The following is an 18,674-nucleotide window of genomic DNA, read 5'->3' on the forward strand; positions in this document are numbered from 1 at the left end:
GAACGGCGTGCACAACACGCTTTCAGATTTCGAAAACGAAACTGACGATCCTTTTTCAGTATTAAGTGGAAGTCAGCTCAGACTTCTTAAGCATTTCCTGCACTCTAAGCCCTTTAAAAACATGTTTTTTGTCATTAACAAAATAAAAGTTGAAATAAAAGTTGTGGCTCATTGTTTGAGCAAAGGATGAAGCAGTATGATCGGGCGCCGCGCATCACAGTCTCCCAGCCATTGAAACCGAAATTGAGGGTCAATTTTTAGCGCCGCCTAGCGATGAGGCGATCTCGGGGCCTATTGAAATCGAGCAGGCATGTTCTTCAGGAGGGAAGCTTGGCGTTCGCTGCAAGCTGTGCTGGCGCGCGCCGGCCGTGCGGACTTAATTTGTCGTGCTGTCTTTTCAATGAGTGTAGCGGCTTACGCTTTCTTCTACAAGGATTTTAACTGCATCAACCCGGTGGTGGACAAACTCTGTGGTTGCAGTGCTTCCGGGACGATGTCCCTCGGGCTTCACATCATCGGAGCTGTCTACGCAGGTTTGGTCTTGTGACTTCACTATAATGTGGCCCGGGTAAAGTAATGCTTCGCCCTAAAGAGTGGTAAAAACGACGCTCACCCCTCTGCCTTGGTGCCGGAAATGCTTTGTTTGGGGCTCGGAGAGGCCGTAGTTTGGGAATGGTGGCCCATAGTGAGTGCGGTTGTCGCCAGCGGTTCTTTTATCAGATTGGTTAAGAGATCATTTAAATTGGTATAGCTGACAGACTGCCTCTGTGGTATTATCAAACTTGTACCACGCCACCCTGATGCGAGAATTGAACATCGCTCCGAGGTGTACGCTCTCCGCGGCCCGCCTTTGGAATGAGGCTCTCGCCTTACAGTGGATGTGCTGGCTGGCCGCCCCTTCACCGCGGTCCGCGCGAGACAGCACCTAGGAACAGCAGACAGAGTAAGCTTCACTGAAGTGCTGAAATGCACACAGCCGGAACACTTCTAGTACTCTTCAGAGAACTAAAAAGATTGGGCAGAGAACAGGAACTCTAACCTCGTAATATATTCATGACAACCCTTATCCTGTATTTCTGTAAACCAGTTGGTTTACAAGTCCCAACTGGGCGTTCCGATTGGTTCCCACAATCCAAAAAGATTTTGCAACCCCCAGTGGAGATTACAACTGGTTCCCACAATCCCAAATGGTTTCGATGATTCCAATTGGTTTTGCAGATTTCAGTTTACAAGATCTGAAATGTTGTCACCTTGCTCAATAGCGGGGTCGCCTCTATGTGGATGATATGATTGATCAGTTCGGGGAAAGCGATCAGGGAGCTATGCCAGATGAGAGGGAATGTTCTTATATAACTTTCTCAGAATATGCTTACCTGTTTGAAATTTTCACAAAAGCATGTGAAAATCAGTTTGTGTATAAAAGTTTTAATCACACCGAAAACAATATAGCCAATGCAAGCATATCATTTATTTGAAACTGTGCAGCAATAAGATGACACAAGAAAAATGAGAAGGAATATAATACAAGCAATATAATACAAGCAAAAATATGTACTATCGGCGTCAAATGAAATGCGAACAGCGGAACGCGTGGCGAACAGTCCAGCTTAGGCCGTCTGCCTGTCGCTAGCAGCGATAGGCGCTCGCATCCGGTTATCGACACTTTCGCTTCTGTTTTCTCTTGAGTTCGTTTTCTCGCTTTGCCACTGGAGCGCATGGATGGATGGATACGGCTGAACCCTTTAAATCGGGCGGTGGCTGAAGCCATCTAGCCATGACATGAAATTTTACTCTTCTCTTGATTTTAGCCACCAATCAGATAACCTTCGCCCCCCCCCCCCCCCCCCCTTATGTAATGCCCCCTGGGGCCCTTAAGGGTAAATAAATGATGATGATGATGATGATTTCTACCCGCTTAAAATCTACTTTCCCTTCACTGTCCTTAAACCCCAATGCCTTGTATAAATCAGCCCCGCTGCTTTCCACTGTAGGGTGAAGCCCGCAACTGGTGCAGCGCAGTTCCTCTTGCGGCAGTGGCTGTCGCCCGCGTATGCAAAGCGAGCACTGATAGAGCCCTGGCTTGCAGCACTTCGATTTTCCTGCCATCATCGTGGTGCTAAAGCGCCTGCTCTGCGAAAAAATAAAGGTTGACCAGGGAGATAGGGCCGCTCGCTTCCTTCGCTGCCGCCCGCGAAACCACGCTGTGCAAGTTGTGATCGGTGAAAAGCATGAATGTGGCACTCCAGCGGCAAAGCAAAGAAGCGAAAGTCAAATAAAACAAAAGAGAACTATCGCAAACCGGAAGAGTGCGCCTGTAATTGATAACGACAGGCAGACGGCCTAAGCTTGACGGTTTGCCACGCGCTCCGCTGTTCGCATTTCTTTTGACGCCGATAGTACAAAAATGAGTCTAGAGCTTACATTCTCTTCAAGAATGTCAATGTCAACTCCTATAATGTATGCACTGAAGGGAATGGTCATTACACTATCCAAAGCAAAAATGCACAGAGACTGCCATGATTGATAGCTCACTGACTAGGCACCTGGATGCATGGCTTATCCTTACCAAGCCATAGAGCAGCCAAGATGAGCTTCCTCATTCTTATTTCATCCCCAGCTGCGGTGGCCAAATGGTTTGATGGAGAACAAATACAAAGGATCTGAGTGCTGTGATATGTGAGTGCACTCTAAACCACCCTAGTAGGTCGAATATTCAGTTTCCTTCCAGGGAATCCATCCTAGGGAATTTAAACCATTTATAACACATTGCAACATCTATAAGTGCACAAAGTGAGAAATAATTTCATTTTTGAACTGTGATGGAGCTATGTAAAATGGCATTTAAGAGCAACTCATCTGATTTAGCCATACAACTGCCTCTGCCGAGTGGTTTTGACGTGAAATAGTTGGTAGCTCAATGGTTAAGATGCTCGACTATTGACCAGAGTATGAGTGTTCAGTTTCGACTATTTCGATGGAGCTGAAAGACAATGCACCCGTGCGCTGTGCGATGTCTGCACACAGTAAACATTCCCAGGTGGCTTAAATTCAACCGGAACTTAAATTCAACTGCAGCACCTCTTACACGCAGCTGCTTTGGGAGATTAAAGCCCCACAAAACTAAGGCAAATCGCTCAGATGCTGACCCGAAAGACGTCGGTTCGATCCCGGCAATGGCGGTCGGATTTCTATGGGGGCGAAATTCTAGAGTCCCCGTGTGCTGTGCAATGTCAGTGAACGTTAAAGAACCCCAGGTGGTCGAAATTTCTGGAGCTCTTCACTATGGCGTCCCTCATAGCCTGAGTCGCTTTGGGATGTTAAACCCCCATAAACCATGAACCAAAACTAAGGCAAGTCAACTGTGGCAGCCAATGGCCGCGAGGTCAACCAATAAGATTAGCAGTTTGTAATGATAAAGTGGTTGCACCTGGCATAGAAGCAGGTAACTGAATGTGAATGGGGAAGGCCTTTAAACGGTCACAGAAAGGGGTGTTTGAGCTTGGCTTTAAAATGCTTGCACTATGTAGAGTACAGGTCACCGAGCGTCCATGCTGCGTACAAGGCCTCAAAAGCGAGCGGGAAATTTACAATACATTTTTAAAAATTCCCGCTTTTGCATGACAACCTGGCATACGATGTCACTATAGTCGGGTACAACTTAAGAAGGCAGCGGCATTTGCCCCTCAAAGGCGGATGCACACGAGCCTCCGCCAATAGGCGCGCACTTCAGGGGACGTCATGAGCCGGACGGCCGGTGACCCCGCCGACGGAGAACATGCCTAACATGGCTGCCCTCGCTTCGAACTGGGCCGAGTCGCATCAGCTGTGTGCGTCTCCCTTCGTCAGAGTGAATTCGAATTGTTTGTGGGTGTCTGTCATGTCGGAAATATTATTGCAAGCTTACGATGCACAACTTGTGCCGCGTGCGTTTGTTCTGAGCCGTGAGGCGACGAAAAAAGGTTACAGCGAACATCGGTGACTGCGCTGTGCTTTGTCTGGAAACAGGATCCTGCAGCGGTGTGAAACATCATGCGTGTTTGTTCTATGGTGTTTTGTTTTTCTCCTAAGTGAAGTTACGACGAGGAGAATTTGCCAAAGTCTTGTACCTACTGTGAGCGGCGGGTGTATTAGTGTACTGTGCCCCTGCGTTTCACGTCGGACGTGGCGAAGTGATGGAGCAAAACCATTCTCAGGATAAATGAGAAAAGCGTGCGCGGATGAAACCAACCTACGAGTTCCTCAACCGAAAAGATTTGCGGAAGCAACCTCCAACGCAAAGATTTGTTGCTGCCAGCTCAGCGCGCAATTGATCGATCGTTGGCAGCAGTATGATAAGATAGCCGAGCGTCTAGCAGGGCGTCGTTCGAGTGTTGTGTAGCACCGTCGATTGATCACTCTCCACCAGTGCTAACAATCAGTGACTAACACGCGCTGCTTGAGCGAATGTCATTGGATTATTAACGGCCAGGCGTGTGGGAGCAGTGTTTGTTTCCTTAATGTCAGCCTTAGTACTAATATAAAATTATGACCGATACACTGGTGCCTTTACAAGGGAGCTTGGCATGAATTCGCGTCTCTGTATGGCTTAGAATTCTTCACTCACTGCACGCGCCAGCTGTAGAATGCCTGCTGTGACACAATCGCACATCAGTTGTGCTGCCAGCGCTCGACTTGCTTTCCCACAACACAGCTTTGCGCTTGTTATGATATGTTGCTACTAAAACAATTCCAAGACAGTGAAGGCAACAGAGCCATTATGTACATCAAATAAAAGTACGACAAAGTAGGCACAGCTGCTTGTGAACTGACTCCTAATACCTCTACTCACGCCTGCATTAAATGTGTGTGCATGTTTTCTTGCGTGTTTGTTTATATTTGTTATTTTCCCCTTTTTTGCATTTTAGATCTTAGTTTTCGCGCTCACGTTTGTGTGCATGTGTGTGAATATGTGAGTGCTTCTGTGCGTGTATGTGTTTATTATTCCTATTTGTGTCCTTTTATTTTTGTGTTTGTTCTTGTAACCATGCTGCATCCACCTCTACCTTTACAATTTCATTAACTCGTCTCATTCAAAGCACCAAGTCCTGTGAATAGCAGGGCTGGCCTCTTCGATGTCATTAAATCCCTACATTCTTGTCTACCTTGCTTCCTCAGTCTGCCATCTTGCTGTGTTTTCTCCTACTATTCTGACCTTGCTTCTTGTGCTGTTGTCGCAACGTGATTAACCAACTTGCACTAAAGAAACTTCTATCAGCTGTGACGACAGAAACATTGACCGATACAAAATGTTAAAAGCATCACGTGGCTTGCGCAATAACTTCGTCTCTTACCCCTGTTAATGTGTTTATGCATCAGTGCATACGGCAGCTCGCCAGGAGTGCACATGAAAGGGTGCCATATTGTGCAACAGCATCTTGCGATGTTGTTGCTTTCAGTCTTAATAAATAGATGGTTTCGCTGCCCGTCACATGTGGGGGTACACATAACATTGTGCAGTGGATTATCATTTCCTGTCTTGACGCTTTCATCATTACAAATGCAGTTTTCTAGTGAATGGAGTCCAGCAAAGCAGTGGTGTGAGGGCTTTTTCAGCTTTCACCATTTATTACCTCACCAATATCACTGTCTGAATCTGGCCGTCATTTTGCCTACGGCTTGTATTGAACAAAGGGACTCACTAAAACACGTTCAACCTTGCTGAGCATTTTTCCGGTACGTAAATATGACAAAAAAAAATGCTAGCAAAGTTATTCACATTAATAATTGTGCTTGCATTCGCGTTAATGCCAGAGTCAGATAAATAAATTAAAAATTGGCTATGACAAGGCTGCGCTTTTCAGTGCATACTGCTAACAGAGCCATAAAGCGTGCTCAGACTACTGTTATTTCAACATGGGGCCCGACAAACTCGACGATTGCTGCCTGAATGAGCATTTTGGGCCTCAATAAGCTTATGATGTTTTATATTTATTCTCTTATTCTCATTACTTGTGTGAGCCAGAAAACCAAAATAAACAATGCAACCACATGAATATGCTTTGGCGTGCAAGCTGCTAACAGTGGCTATCAGTTTCGTGTTGACTACTAGTATCGCAGCTGCACTGGCTATGACATGACTGCGATTTTCAGTGCATACTGCTAACAGAGCCATAAAGCGTGCTCTGACTACTGTTATTTCAACATGGGGCCCGTCAAACTCGACGATGGCTGCCTGAATGAGCATTTTGGGCCTCAATAAGCTAATGATGCTTTATATTTATTCTCTTATTCTCATTACTTGTGTGAGCCAGATAACCAAAATAAACAATGCAACCACATGAATGTGCTTTGGCGTGCAAGCTGCTAACAGTGGCTGTCAGTTTCGTGTTGACTACTGGTATCGCAGCAGCACTGGCTATGACATGACTGCGATTTCCAGTGCATACTGCTAACAGAGCCATAAAGCGTGCTCTGACTACTGTTATTACAACATGGGGCCCGTCAAACTCGACGATGGCTGCCTGAATGAGCATTTTGGGCCTCAATAAGCTAATGATACTTTATATTTATTCTCTTATTCTCATTACTTGTGTGAGCCAGATAACCAAAATAAACAATGCAACCACATGAATGTGCTTTGGTGTGCAAGCTGCTAACAGTGGCTGTCAGTTTCGTGTTGACTACTGGTATCGCAGCAGCACTGGCTATGACATGACTGCGATTTCCAGTGCATACTGCTAACAGAGCCATAAAGCGTGCTCTGACTACTGTTATTTCAACATGGGGCCCGTCAAACTCGACGATGGCTGCCTGAATGAGCATTTTGGGCCTCAATAAGCTAATGATGCTTTATATTTATTCTCTTATTCTCATTACTTGTGTGAGCCAGATAACCAAAATAAACAATGCAACCACATGAATGTGCTTTGGCGTGCAAGCTGCTAACAGTGGCCGTCAGTTTCGTGTTGACTCCTGGTATCGCAGCAGCACTGGCTATGACATGACTGCGATTTCCAGTGCAGACTGCTAACAGAGCTATAAAGCGTGCCTTGAATACTGTTATTTCAACATGGGGCCCGTCAAACTAGATGGTGGCTGCCTGAATGAGCATTTTGAGCCCGCCAAAGATAATCAGAGTTAACAGTTGTTCTTCAATTCAGATATACCAGCATTTAAACATGTTTCTATGCCTATTCTTAAATCGAGCACAATGTGTGCTTGACGTTGCTTATCAGAATTGAGCTTCTATTATAAGGAATATGCCATAAATGGAACTGCTTATTTATTTCAGAGGTCACCGAATGGATGGTTGTCTGTTGCGAACCAACGGGAAAAATTTTGGTAGCCCTAATAAAGGCTGTGTTTTTGTTAAAAGAAGCCGTTATGCTTCGTCGAGTGGCTCAATGCCAGACAGCTCGCAGTCGGAGTCGCATTCTTCAGTGTCATCTTCACCCAACTGGATGATGATGGGTTGAATGTGCTCACTCCCAGACGTGTCAAATCTGAACTTTGCCTCCAAGTCCATCACGTGCTGAATGCTCTTCGCCCAGTCTTCCGCCGCTATGTGCTTGATTTTCTCCCTCAAGATGGCGTCGACCGTGGACAGCTTGAAGTCTCTGTTGTCCGCAGCGATGCCATTTTTGACCTTGGCCCAAACAAGCTCAATGGGATTAAATTCGCAGTGGTACGGCGGGAGCCTGAGTACAATGCAACCTGCGCTTACAGCTGCATTGTCTACGATGTAGCTCAGAAAGCGTCACTTCACAGATGCCACCAGCTCAAGCAGCTGCTTCTTTATCATCCTTTCAGCGTAGGTGATCTTCTTGCTTGTGATCCACTTCTGTATCTTCTCCTTCTTCCAGGCCGTCGTTGGCAATTTCTCTTCTCGCCGGCTATGGTAAGGTGCATTGTCTAAAACAATAACGCTACCAGCTGGCAACTTCTGCAGAACGCCATTAAACCAGCCCTCAAAGCGATTGCCGTCCATTTCCTCGTGGTAGTCGCCTGTCTTTTGGCCTCGGAATACATCCAAGCAGCCGTCGACGAAGCCATCCTCGCTGCTGATGTGCGTGACGATCAGGTGCTGACCTTTCCCAGAAGGTTGTTTTAGACCCGTCGTTAGGCCATTTGCTCGAGCGAACAGGCGTCCGCGCTTCTGCACCACGGTGTCTGTCCACACGATCGACCGAGTGTGTCCAGCCGTCACCCATGTCTCGTCCAGGTAGAAGATCTTTCGGCCTTCCGCTCGGTAGCGCTCCACGTCACGGAGGTAGCGATTCCGCCAATCGGTGATGTCATCCCGGTCGATAAGCAGCGAGTTGCGGCTTCTCTTTTCGTGCTTGAAGCCGATCTCTGCAAGCAGACGACACACAGTTCACCGCCTTAGTGATAGGAGTTCCATACATTCCGAGAACTCGGTAGTGATCTTCTCGACCGTCGGTATCTCGTTGCGGCGAAAGAAATCGTGCACACATGACCTCAGCGCGCACAACGTGAAGCTGTCAAACTTTGCGCTGCGTCTTCTCTTCTCCGCATTGCGTGGGCACTTCCGGGACGGCGTCGTCAGTTTTCCACCCGAAAAATGCGAAGCTTTAACTTCCTTCCTCACCCTGAACACAGTCCTTTCGCTGACACCGAGCATGTCAGCGACAAACTTGCTCGTCTCCTCTACGCTGCGTTCAGGCTCCCTGTTACGCCAAAACGTGTAGCAGTGGAAGATCATGTTGCGTGAATCGCTGTTCAGGATGCGGCCGCTCTTGCTCTTGCCGAGGCTCCTTGATGGTGTGATCATCGATGCGACACAAGGCTCGTTCGGCAACAAAGGCTCGCGTTCCGATGTCACCTCGCTGGGCTCCATGGCGGAAAAGAGGTACGGAATGCCGTGCGCGAACGTGCGGGAACTCACGAGATTGTAGGTTCGCAACCGCAAAAAAAAAGAAACAAGTAGCAATTGAAAAATAAGCCTCACACATTAAAAAAATAAGCTTGTGAAAACACACAAAAAGTACATATGAATCCTATGCTATTGAGCCAGACTGTTTTGTAATTACACGCCCGGTGCCGTCGATCTCGCTCCGTAGCAGACGACGCACAGCGTTGTAGAAGGCACGGAGTTATTTTTCTCTCGCGATCCGGCATGTGCTGAAGCATTTGCATCATGATAGTTTTACTAAACCACTCATCAAGATCACAAATCTTATTTATACAGAGAAATACGCGTTTTAGAAGCAGTCACAATTTTTTGAGCAGGACTATTTCTTTAGTCATGGAGGCAATTGGCTGCTGCGCTTCGGTCATCTGGGCGGGGCCTCTCCTGTCTTCTAAAGTTGTACCCGACTATAGGTGCAAGTGACGTCAGCATCCGGGGGTTATCATTGGTTCCAAATTCTTTCAGATGTCACGCGCCATCGCGGCCACTTTATGTCTGCCACAGCCAGCGGAGGTAGGGGAAGGGCCGAGTGGGTGGGGCCGGCGAAGGAGCACTGTAATTTTGGCATGCTATAGTAGAGGGAAAGGCATGAAGACGTGCAAGTTCAAATTTTGCCTACATATAACTCAGCTTCCACAAAACACATTAAAATAATTCTTGCTGGAGAATAATTATGAAGCGGCGCCTTTTAACATCCCAGGCGTATCGCAACTTTATTGAGAGCCCCTTTCTAGGTCCGTGTAACACAATGGGCAGAGGTGGACTGGTGAAGAATAAAATGCGTGAAACTGGATATTCTCTACAATTCAGTTCACAAGGTATCTACACAAACACAAGAGCCCTAGCTCCACTACAGCATCCCTCATGGCCAGAGTTGCTTTGGAACGTTAAACCGCATGGTTTTTAATTTTGCGAATACTGACATCAAGGAGACTGTTTTTCGGAAAATATGTTCCAACTAGCCTGCAAAATTGTTCTCGCACATAAAAGATGAATTGAATCAGACAAAACTGTGATGCATTACTCTCTTTGCGTGTCTCGTGTGACCTCATTACTGTTAATTCTGATGTTATAGGTATTGTTGCATCATGGAAACCTGAAGCAGGAAAAAATATAGATTTGCAATTATTTAACAAGCACAGGCAAATGGCACGTGGTGATTCATGTATATTAATGCCTGGCATTCCATCGGCCATGCTATGCTGAATACCCCGGTTCTAGTCTAATCACGGAGGCTATATAGCATTGAAATCTATCAATACTTGAGGGAGGCTACCTAGAACCACCCGAGTGCCGGCTCTCTTGACCCGCCACGGCGGCTCAGTGGTAATGGTGCTCGGCTGCTGACCAGAAAGACGCTGGTTTGATCGCGGTCGCGGTGGTTACATTTCGTTGAAGGCGAAATGCTAGAGGCCCGTGTACTGTGCGATATCAGTATACATTAAAAATTCCCAGGTGGCCACAATTTCTGGACTTCCGAAGACCCCTACTGCTGCATTTCTTATAGCCCGAGTTGCTTTCGGACAATAAACATCATGAACCAGCCAACCATTAAAAAGTAAACACAAAAGTTAGAAATTCAAAGGCCTCGGAACTGCTGAGACATATGTACTACCCAGGTTAATGAACACACAAGTTTTTTCAATCTGTGTGATTGGCAACAATGTCACCACACTTCCATGCCTTATAACTCTTAGCACATGATGCAAAATTAATGCACCGAACTTTGGAAGTATGCACTTCAGCAGCTGAATGACAGCAAATGTGCTTTCCCCACAGCAGAGAATATTCCTAAGGATGCCATATGATCCATTTGAAAGAAAAACAACTGAATTATTAGTTCTCCTTCCCACAGCATAATTTGAGCTGGTAAAATTGCAGCCATTTCTATACATTCTTGCATATTCCACAGGCCTTTCAGGCAGCATATAGATGTTTCTTATTTCATACTGCGGCTGCAAGAATGGTGTGCCCTTCCCAAAGAATCGTGCCTCACCAGGAATAGCAACACTCTTTAGTGTCCTGGAGCCCGAACCTAAAGTGGCACTATAAGATGCAACTCTGATAGATGTTGCCTCACTGAGCTTGTTGACCAAGCCATCTACTTGCAGGACTCTGCATACTTGTTGTGGGATGCCATTGGCAGCTTTGCTTGCTTTAAGGTCCCATTACCAGACTCAAATGGGAAGGCTGAATGAGCCCACAGTGGACCCCAGTGGCACACACTCTTTGTCAGGTGAAGGAGTTGGTTCTTATTAAAGGTCATGCGCTCCTTACCGTACAAATGTTGTGCATAACCATGGAAGGTCACTAGGTATACTTCAGCAACGTTTAGGTCTGAGGAGGAAATTTTTTCTTGCATCAAGATTTGTATAGCCTCTACAAGACGTGCCCAGTGGTGTAAATATTTTTTTTCCAATATGCCTTCAAGAACTGGTACACTATAAAAAAGAATCCAATTTTACCATTATTTGCTCTTCCACCACCTTCTTTCGCGTGTTGTCCTTGGAAACCTCACTTCTTTTGGAGGTGCTATTGACTGAAGGTTTTTATCGAGTTGTTGCTCTGAGTCTATATAATATGCATGAGCTGAGGGCTGAAGCCATAACTCTAAAAACTGTTTCCCCACCCCTAACAAAACACAATGCATATAGTCAGGAACAAAGCTCCAGACTGTATGAAAATGTTCCAGGTTGATGAGTGGGGAAACACTTTTAACTCCATTTACAGGGTTATTTTGAACGGCGTCCTCCATGTCATTGATCATCTACTCCTCAGTTCGATCTGGGCACTCAGTAACAACTGGATATTTCGTTGCCTTTCCAACTCTCTCGCCTCTTTGGAGACACCAGTTACAACCGAAATATCCATTAAACTGGGTTATTCCCTGCATTGGTGCTCTTGCCACAGCGTCAACTGAACAGCAAATTCAGAAAGCATGAAACACTTCTGCATGACCTTTGTAGTTAAGTAAAAAGCTGTTCGTGGAAAGGCTGTTCATATCTTGCACAAAAATTTTTAGACATTTCCATGCATGGCTTATCCTTGCCAAACCATAGAGCAGCCAAGATCATTCTTTCTGCTGCAGGAACCTCATTTACGATCAGCTGAATAGGCCAAATTGATGTATTGCTTGATTTAAATTGAGGAATACCATCAGCATTTAGTGTAAAAGTGATCCTATGGCCAGCATCACAAGTAGCAGCAACAAAGTCACGGTACATAGCTCCATCACAAATGTCAGACAGCTCATCAGTGCACGGTAGAGGCTGTGTGAGATCAAGGAACTCGCACCCTGCTAAGACCTTTTGCAGCTGAGGAACAATGTCTAACATTACAAAAAAAGGTGCCTCAGAGACTGACCACCACTTCTTGCACTTTGGGCAATCAAACTGCTTTTTTTTTTCCAACCTCCCCCATATGTACAATGTACATAGGACAGTAATAATTAAATTTCAGTGTGTCTCCTTGCTGATTCAGTAGTTTTTCAAACAAATACTGAGAAGTTGGCATTATCGGCTGGCTGAACATTAACTCATTCAACAAGGTATACAAGTCCTGTTAGTGTCAGGTTATGCCGCTGGGAATATTTTAAAATTAAAAGCAATATGTCGCCTTTAGACAGTACAACTTTTTCAGTCAGTGTTTTCAAAAAGCTCAAAAATTGAATCCTCTGTTTTGTCCTCCAAACTTGAGGTGCCAGGATCACGGCTCCCTACTTGATCTGGACTCTCAGGCCGGATTTCCTCTTCACTGAAAGGTTCCTAGAAATGCAAACAGAGTATTTACCAGAGCACAAATAAATTTGTAGGAATTAGCAAATGTGCTGTGGGATGCTATATTCTGCAAAACTTACCGACAGCTGTTGACGCCAGGTTATGTTCTGGGTCGCCTGTGAATTCCGGCGCCAGCGACGACGCACTGCTCTTGCAAAAGCTAAAAACTTGCTTACCAGTGATTGCAAATGCCCATATGCCGGGCCTGCACGGTCTTGCGATGCAGTCAAATTAAAAATGTCGTGATCAGCTGCTGGGCAAGGTACGTTCTGCACACAAGAAACTGGCTGCTAAACATAAAAAAAAGTGAGTAATAGAGGGGCTCTAAACTTAATTTACTAGCGCATATGGTGTAGTAAATCAAGCTGCTTCCTGCTGCTTCCTACTGCTTCCACTTACCTCGGCGTGCTCCCGAGATCTCGGGTGTCCCTCTTCTGACAAGCTTGCCTGTGACAGACCTTTTGCGCCATTTCTACTCTGTAATGAAGAAGATTTTTCTTTCTTTTTTTCGGTTAGCGAAACTACGCAAGTTGAGTGCAGCACATGCAGCTCGGAATGTCACTTACAGCGCCGGCGCATTCGGGGTCACTTCTCTGCTGTCTCAGGGCCGTAGTCCTTGGCAAGCATTGTTGTGAACTTGGGTGTAAATAAGTCGTATAGGGTCCTCGCACTCGCTTTTTAGAATGTTTCATTGGAATCAATGGCGTTTGCAACCGCACAGGTGAATTTTCCCATCCTTGTGAACCACTATGCGACCGATGCAAGCGGCTAGCCCTCGGAGGAAGAAAATGCGGCAGCCAATCTTTGTTGTCGCTTCTGGTAATAGGCCACAATGAGCGTCGATAGATACGTATTCTACAAACAGATACCAACCACGATGGTGTCTACCTTGAATGCTTTCAGCTAGACAGAAAACTGTTTTAAGACAATTTTGTTTTTAGGAAGGCAATTATTTTTGCATGCACACGACTCTACTGAGAATCCAAAACAAGCCTCCGTCAGGGAGCCAGTAGCCAGTAGGCCCAGTGGCGCTGTCATGTTTTCAACCATGCTGAACCACGTGAATGCCAGCCGTGCTATATAGCTAAACACCGTGTTCGCAATTTGATTCGTGGTTGTCGTGGTCGCCTTGCATTTCTGCAATATGCCTTCTTACGCGTACGTACGGTACAAGGACAACAACAGCTTCGCTATTGTTGCTCTCACCGATGTGAGAGGTTTTCATCTCGTAAACAAAAACTTTTCAGCACGGACGTACTTCGTGAAATGGACGGACGCCAATGGCGAGAGCAATTATGATGCTTCAAGAATCCTAGTTCTTGGAAGTGAGTACAAAACTGGATCCATGTAATGCTGGGAAATGAGTGCGCATGTGCACACTACTGGGCATTGTGCAGTAGATCGGCACCATGCACTGCGACACGCGAATCTTGCGAGTGATCATATTACCTAGCCCTGATTTATCGAACCCTTATCTCCTGTTATGCACCTTAATTATTTGATTTGTTATGTGAAATGCGGGATTCTTTTTAAGCCATCAATTGACATAACACGTGTAGAAAAAATTTTAGTGCAGCCATGAGCATGAAAATGATTCGAACCACGAGGATTCGTAAAATATGCAGATTGAGTTCCAGGGGCAGTAATACTGAGAGGGTAATTGTCAGATATGTATGATACAAGAATTGCACAACTGCAGCATACTTTATAATACTCTTAAATTGGAGAAGCTGCAGAGAAGTATGTATGTGAGCACTTGTTTTTAATTATTAAGGTAGGCATGCATATATGTACCAGATGTTCTTGCTTTAATCTAGTGCTTATACTGCTTATGTTTTAAATCAATTTTTCGCACTTATTTTTTGGGGTAGCATTCTAGGGCTTAATTTGTTCAGAAACATTGTGCTTGATATTTTTTATTTTATTTACATGTTAAATGTTCGTCAGTTTTTTCTTGGTAGCAGTTTGGAAGTACATAGCTTAGTGTTCCATAAGCATGTTTCTTTGATATGGGGTTATAGTGCAGATGTAATAAATTAAACAATGCCAGTGTATTGTTCAAAAATTCTTGGTAATTATTTCCAGATTCTGAAAAAAGAAATAGAAGCTACTCTAGAAAGTGGCCGGCTGCATGTGTAGAAAAGCTTTGATTCTAGCACGAGTGAGGACGAGCCTCGGGAGGTACAGTGCTCAGTGTAGTGGTGGGATGATCACACTCCTTGTTAAAACATATCAGATGTGTAGAAAACAGTTGACTTTGTTTGGAGATGGAGAAGGAAAGGAAAAAAAAATACAGTGCCAAAAAATGACGTCCTTGAAATGGTCGGAAAGAAGATAAGAAAAATAAATCAAGCAGCAAGAAGTGAGGAGACCGAAAAAAATGCAAGGAAAACTTGAAAGAGCAGAGAAGGAATTGAAAAGAAAGGAGGAAATGATTGCAAGTCTGAAAAGAACCATAGAAAAACGGGAAGGAAGAATACTTAAGTTATCAACACTGAATGAGGGCCTTCAAGAAACAATTATAACGATGAAGGATGTTGAAGGTATGTCACTGATTACTTATATTTGCAGGAGTAAATTTATTGCATCACCTCAAGTGGAAGTATTTCTCAAACACCCTTCTCAAAAGGATTGTTGTGTTCAAGAAGACAGCTGCTTCTTTCAGCAAAAAACTTGGCATAGGCAGAGAACCTGCTATAAAAAGACGCAGCCATATCATCTGTGAGATGTTGCATATCAAACCGAAGCTTTACTATTTTTGCTGAAATTATGCATGTAAAATGCAATGCGATCACCAAGCCATCCACTTGCAGGACTCTGCATACTTGTTGTGACTAAAAATCTCTAGTAGCTATACAACTTCATGCTATACAAGACCACTGGCATTGCAGCCACTTGAAGGATGAATAATGCCAAGAAGGTTTTCTAGATGGTTAGTACTAGGGCATGATGTCATCTTGTTGTCAGTAAAGCAGTGTGAGTAAACATCTCGATTTACCTGTCCTGTTTAGGGCAGCAAGGCATACCAGTAAAGGTCTTGCAGTACAGAAATCTGTTTTTCTCACATTTTGCTCATTTTGTGAATTTTTTATGTGTTTCTAAGCGAATTTGGCACCTCTTCTGAAAAAATTAATGCCTTTCTTGTTAAAGCAGTATAGACATCTAATTCTGGTGGCATGTTTTCTTATCTGCAGTGATGCGGAAGACACTGCACTGTGCCAATCGTGATGTTGTACTCGCCTACAGCCACTAAATAATTAAGAACCGAATTTTTCTGTCGGGCTGTTTTGGTTTCAGTGTCAACAGCTGAACGATGGCTGTGACTCAAAGTGTGGTTACATGGCATGTGAGTAGTAGTAGTAGTAGTAATTGTTTATTGATAAACATATAATAAAAAGGAAGTTAAAAGATTTTTGCTCACCCCGGCATCTGCCATCACTGTCGGCGGCACCTGAGCTGGGGCAGCGGAAATAAAGGATAGAAGGCAGTATGAAGAACAGAAATGAAACAGGTGAGGGGACAGCAAGAAAGGACATAGGGAGTGGTCATATATAAACTATTTACAAAGAGTCAAAATAAAGTTGTCCAGGTTCTGCGCGTGTACAGTCAATGAGAACAAATAAAATAAAAATAAAAACGCGCACAACACTTTGCACACAACAGCTGGGGTGGGGCGCCCAGCTATTAAGCGTCTGAGATAGTGCACGGGAGTGTTTGGTCACAGCGTATCAATACCTGCCGCAGAACAGACGGGACGTCAAGCCCGTCTTTTTGAGAAATGCACAGAGGCTCACCATAGTTTGCTCACGGGTGTGCGCACTGCCCTGCGGCCACAATAGTGTCTTGAGCGAGTCTGGGGTAAGCCCAGCTCTCTGTAGGCCGCGAGCATATCATGACGAGCATCAGCGAGCGTGGTACAGCGAAGGAGCAGGTGCTCCAGTGTCTCCACTGCACCGCATCCATCACACACATCACTCGTCGCGAGTCCGTGACGCACCCGTCGGTCCCCGGGCCACACGCAGCCGATGCGCGCGCCGAGGATAATTGCGCGTTGCGACCGCGAAGAGCGGGGCAGCCGTTGATGCTGGCGATGCGTGGGTCGGGGTGCTGCCATCGGAGATATTCGTGAATGACCGCACGCACGTCCTTCAGCGCAAGGGGGAGATCAGGTGCCGGTAGCTGGTGTGCGGCGGTTGCGAGTTCGTCGGCCTCCTCGTTGCCGGTGATGCCGCAGTGGCCGGGCACCCACGGTACATACACCACGCATCCTTGCTCGGATGTCGCGCAATAGTGGGGTACCACGGCCGTTGCACTGCAGGCGGGCGAGGGCGGCGCGGGAGTCGCACAGCAGAGCACTCCTGGGTGGCGGAGGGACGATGGAGAGCAGCAGGTCCAATCCCAGCTGGATCCCCATCAGCTCCACCGTGGTGGAGGAGCCCAGAAAGGTGGGGTGTGTCTGGCTGTGCAGCCGCAGCGTGGGTATGATAGCTGCCGCCGCGAGGGAGCGGCTGTCGCGGACCACTGAGCCGTTGGTGGACACGAGGAGATGGTCCTGAAGCTCCTCGTATATGATGGCTCTGATCAGCTGCTGCACAGCACACAGGAGTGTGCTCCACTTTCCTGCGATGCCGACGATTTCTCGCTGTATCTCCGAGGCAGCAGGCCAGGGCGGGCAGGGGCCGTGGGGGGGGGGAGCGGGTTCGGTGAGGCGCTTATATTCCTGCAGTGCCACACTCATTCGTGAGCACGGGTGCATGCGCATCCGCTGCAGGAACGAGCCGCCGTCCGGTGCGCGATGGAACCGGTCGATGTGAGGCAGTGCCCTGCGCGCTGCTTGGAGCTGGAGGGGCCACGCTCCTGCCTCGGCCAGTGTTGTGGCGCACTGGGAGTTCTTTGGCAGGCCGAGGCACACGTGCAGGGGCTTGCGGTGCTGGAGCTCCAGTTTCCTCCAGCACGGCTTGTGCACCGAGATGAGCGGCAACGCATAGAGTGCCACCTTCAATGCTGCGGCGTTGTACAGTCGCAGCACGGCTTGCTGGGAGATGCCCTGGCCTCGAGCGGTGAGCTTGTGCACGGTGGCGGTGATCCTCTTCATCTGCAAACAGGCCTTGGTCGCCGCGGGGCAGAAGGAAAGGCGCCAGTCGATATCCAGGCCAAGGTACCGCACCGATTTACGCCAGAGAATCAGAGTCCCATCCAGTGACAGTGGCGCAAGGCACGCGCGCGAGGGCGAAACGCAAGCTATGGCTACCGATTTGTCTGCGCTTAGCGACAGACCTAGGCCGTGCAAGCAGGCATCAATTGCTGTCAGCGCTCCCTGAAGGCACTTCCGCACGCATAGCGCCTCACCCGGTGGTGCGGTGGCCCCCGGCACCACAGAGCAATGTCGTCACATGGTGTCGGCCGCTCTTGGGGAGGCAGGCCGTCACCACCGACATGGCCACGTTAAACAAAAACAGGGATAAGACAGAGCCCTGCGGCAAGCCCAGTTCCACTGGACGAGGCTCGGAGAACTTGCCTCCTACTCGTACGCGCATGGTGCGCCCGCTCAGGAAGCCGGTAACATATTGCAACAGGCGCCCGCTCACACCGGCTCCCTCGAGCACCGCGAGAATTGGTGCGCGGTGGACGTTGTCAAAAGCGCTCGAGACGTCCAGCAGCAACAGCAGCGCGACCTGTCTTGCCGCCCTGGCGTGCTCAGCGCCGTGACGTCTGAAATCGAACCTGCTGTGCACCGTATCCCACGGAAACCCGTCTGCCGCTCGTCAAACAAATCAGCATCTGCGGCTCGCTCGTTCAAATGCTGCAACGCCGTATGCTCCATGAGCTTACCCGCCGCCGATGTTAGTGCCACTGGTCGGTATCTGCTCAGCTCCGTAGGTGGGCGCCCTGGCTTTCGGACAGGACAGACGACTGCGGTGCGCTAGTCCTCCGGTAGCTCCCCGCGTTCCCACACCAGGTTGATCTGCTGCAGGAGGATCTGTCGTTGC

General features: G+C 47.1%; 1 protein-coding gene across 2 annotated transcripts in view; it reads left to right on the forward strand.

Moving 5' to 3' along the window:
- Window positions 1–326: 326 nt before the first annotated feature.
- The window catches only part of LOC144121944 (uncharacterized), a 113,419-nt gene continuing 95,071 nt past the window's right edge, over window positions 327–18,674 (forward strand). For both annotated transcript variants that reach the window (XM_077655414.1, XM_077655413.1), the window contains exon 1: window positions 327–533. Coding sequence is in view for 1 of the 2 variants with exons in the window: in XM_077655413.1 (XP_077511539.1) it covers window positions 401–533 (133 nt within the window). In the remaining variant the exon portion in view is untranslated. The remainder of the gene's footprint in view (window positions 534–18,674) is intronic.

Source organism: Amblyomma americanum, chromosome 2, assembly GCF_052857255.1.
Source record: "Amblyomma americanum isolate KBUSLIRL-KWMA chromosome 2, ASM5285725v1, whole genome shotgun sequence".
Lineage (NCBI taxonomy): Eukaryota > Metazoa > Arthropoda > Arachnida > Ixodida > Ixodidae > Amblyomma > Amblyomma americanum.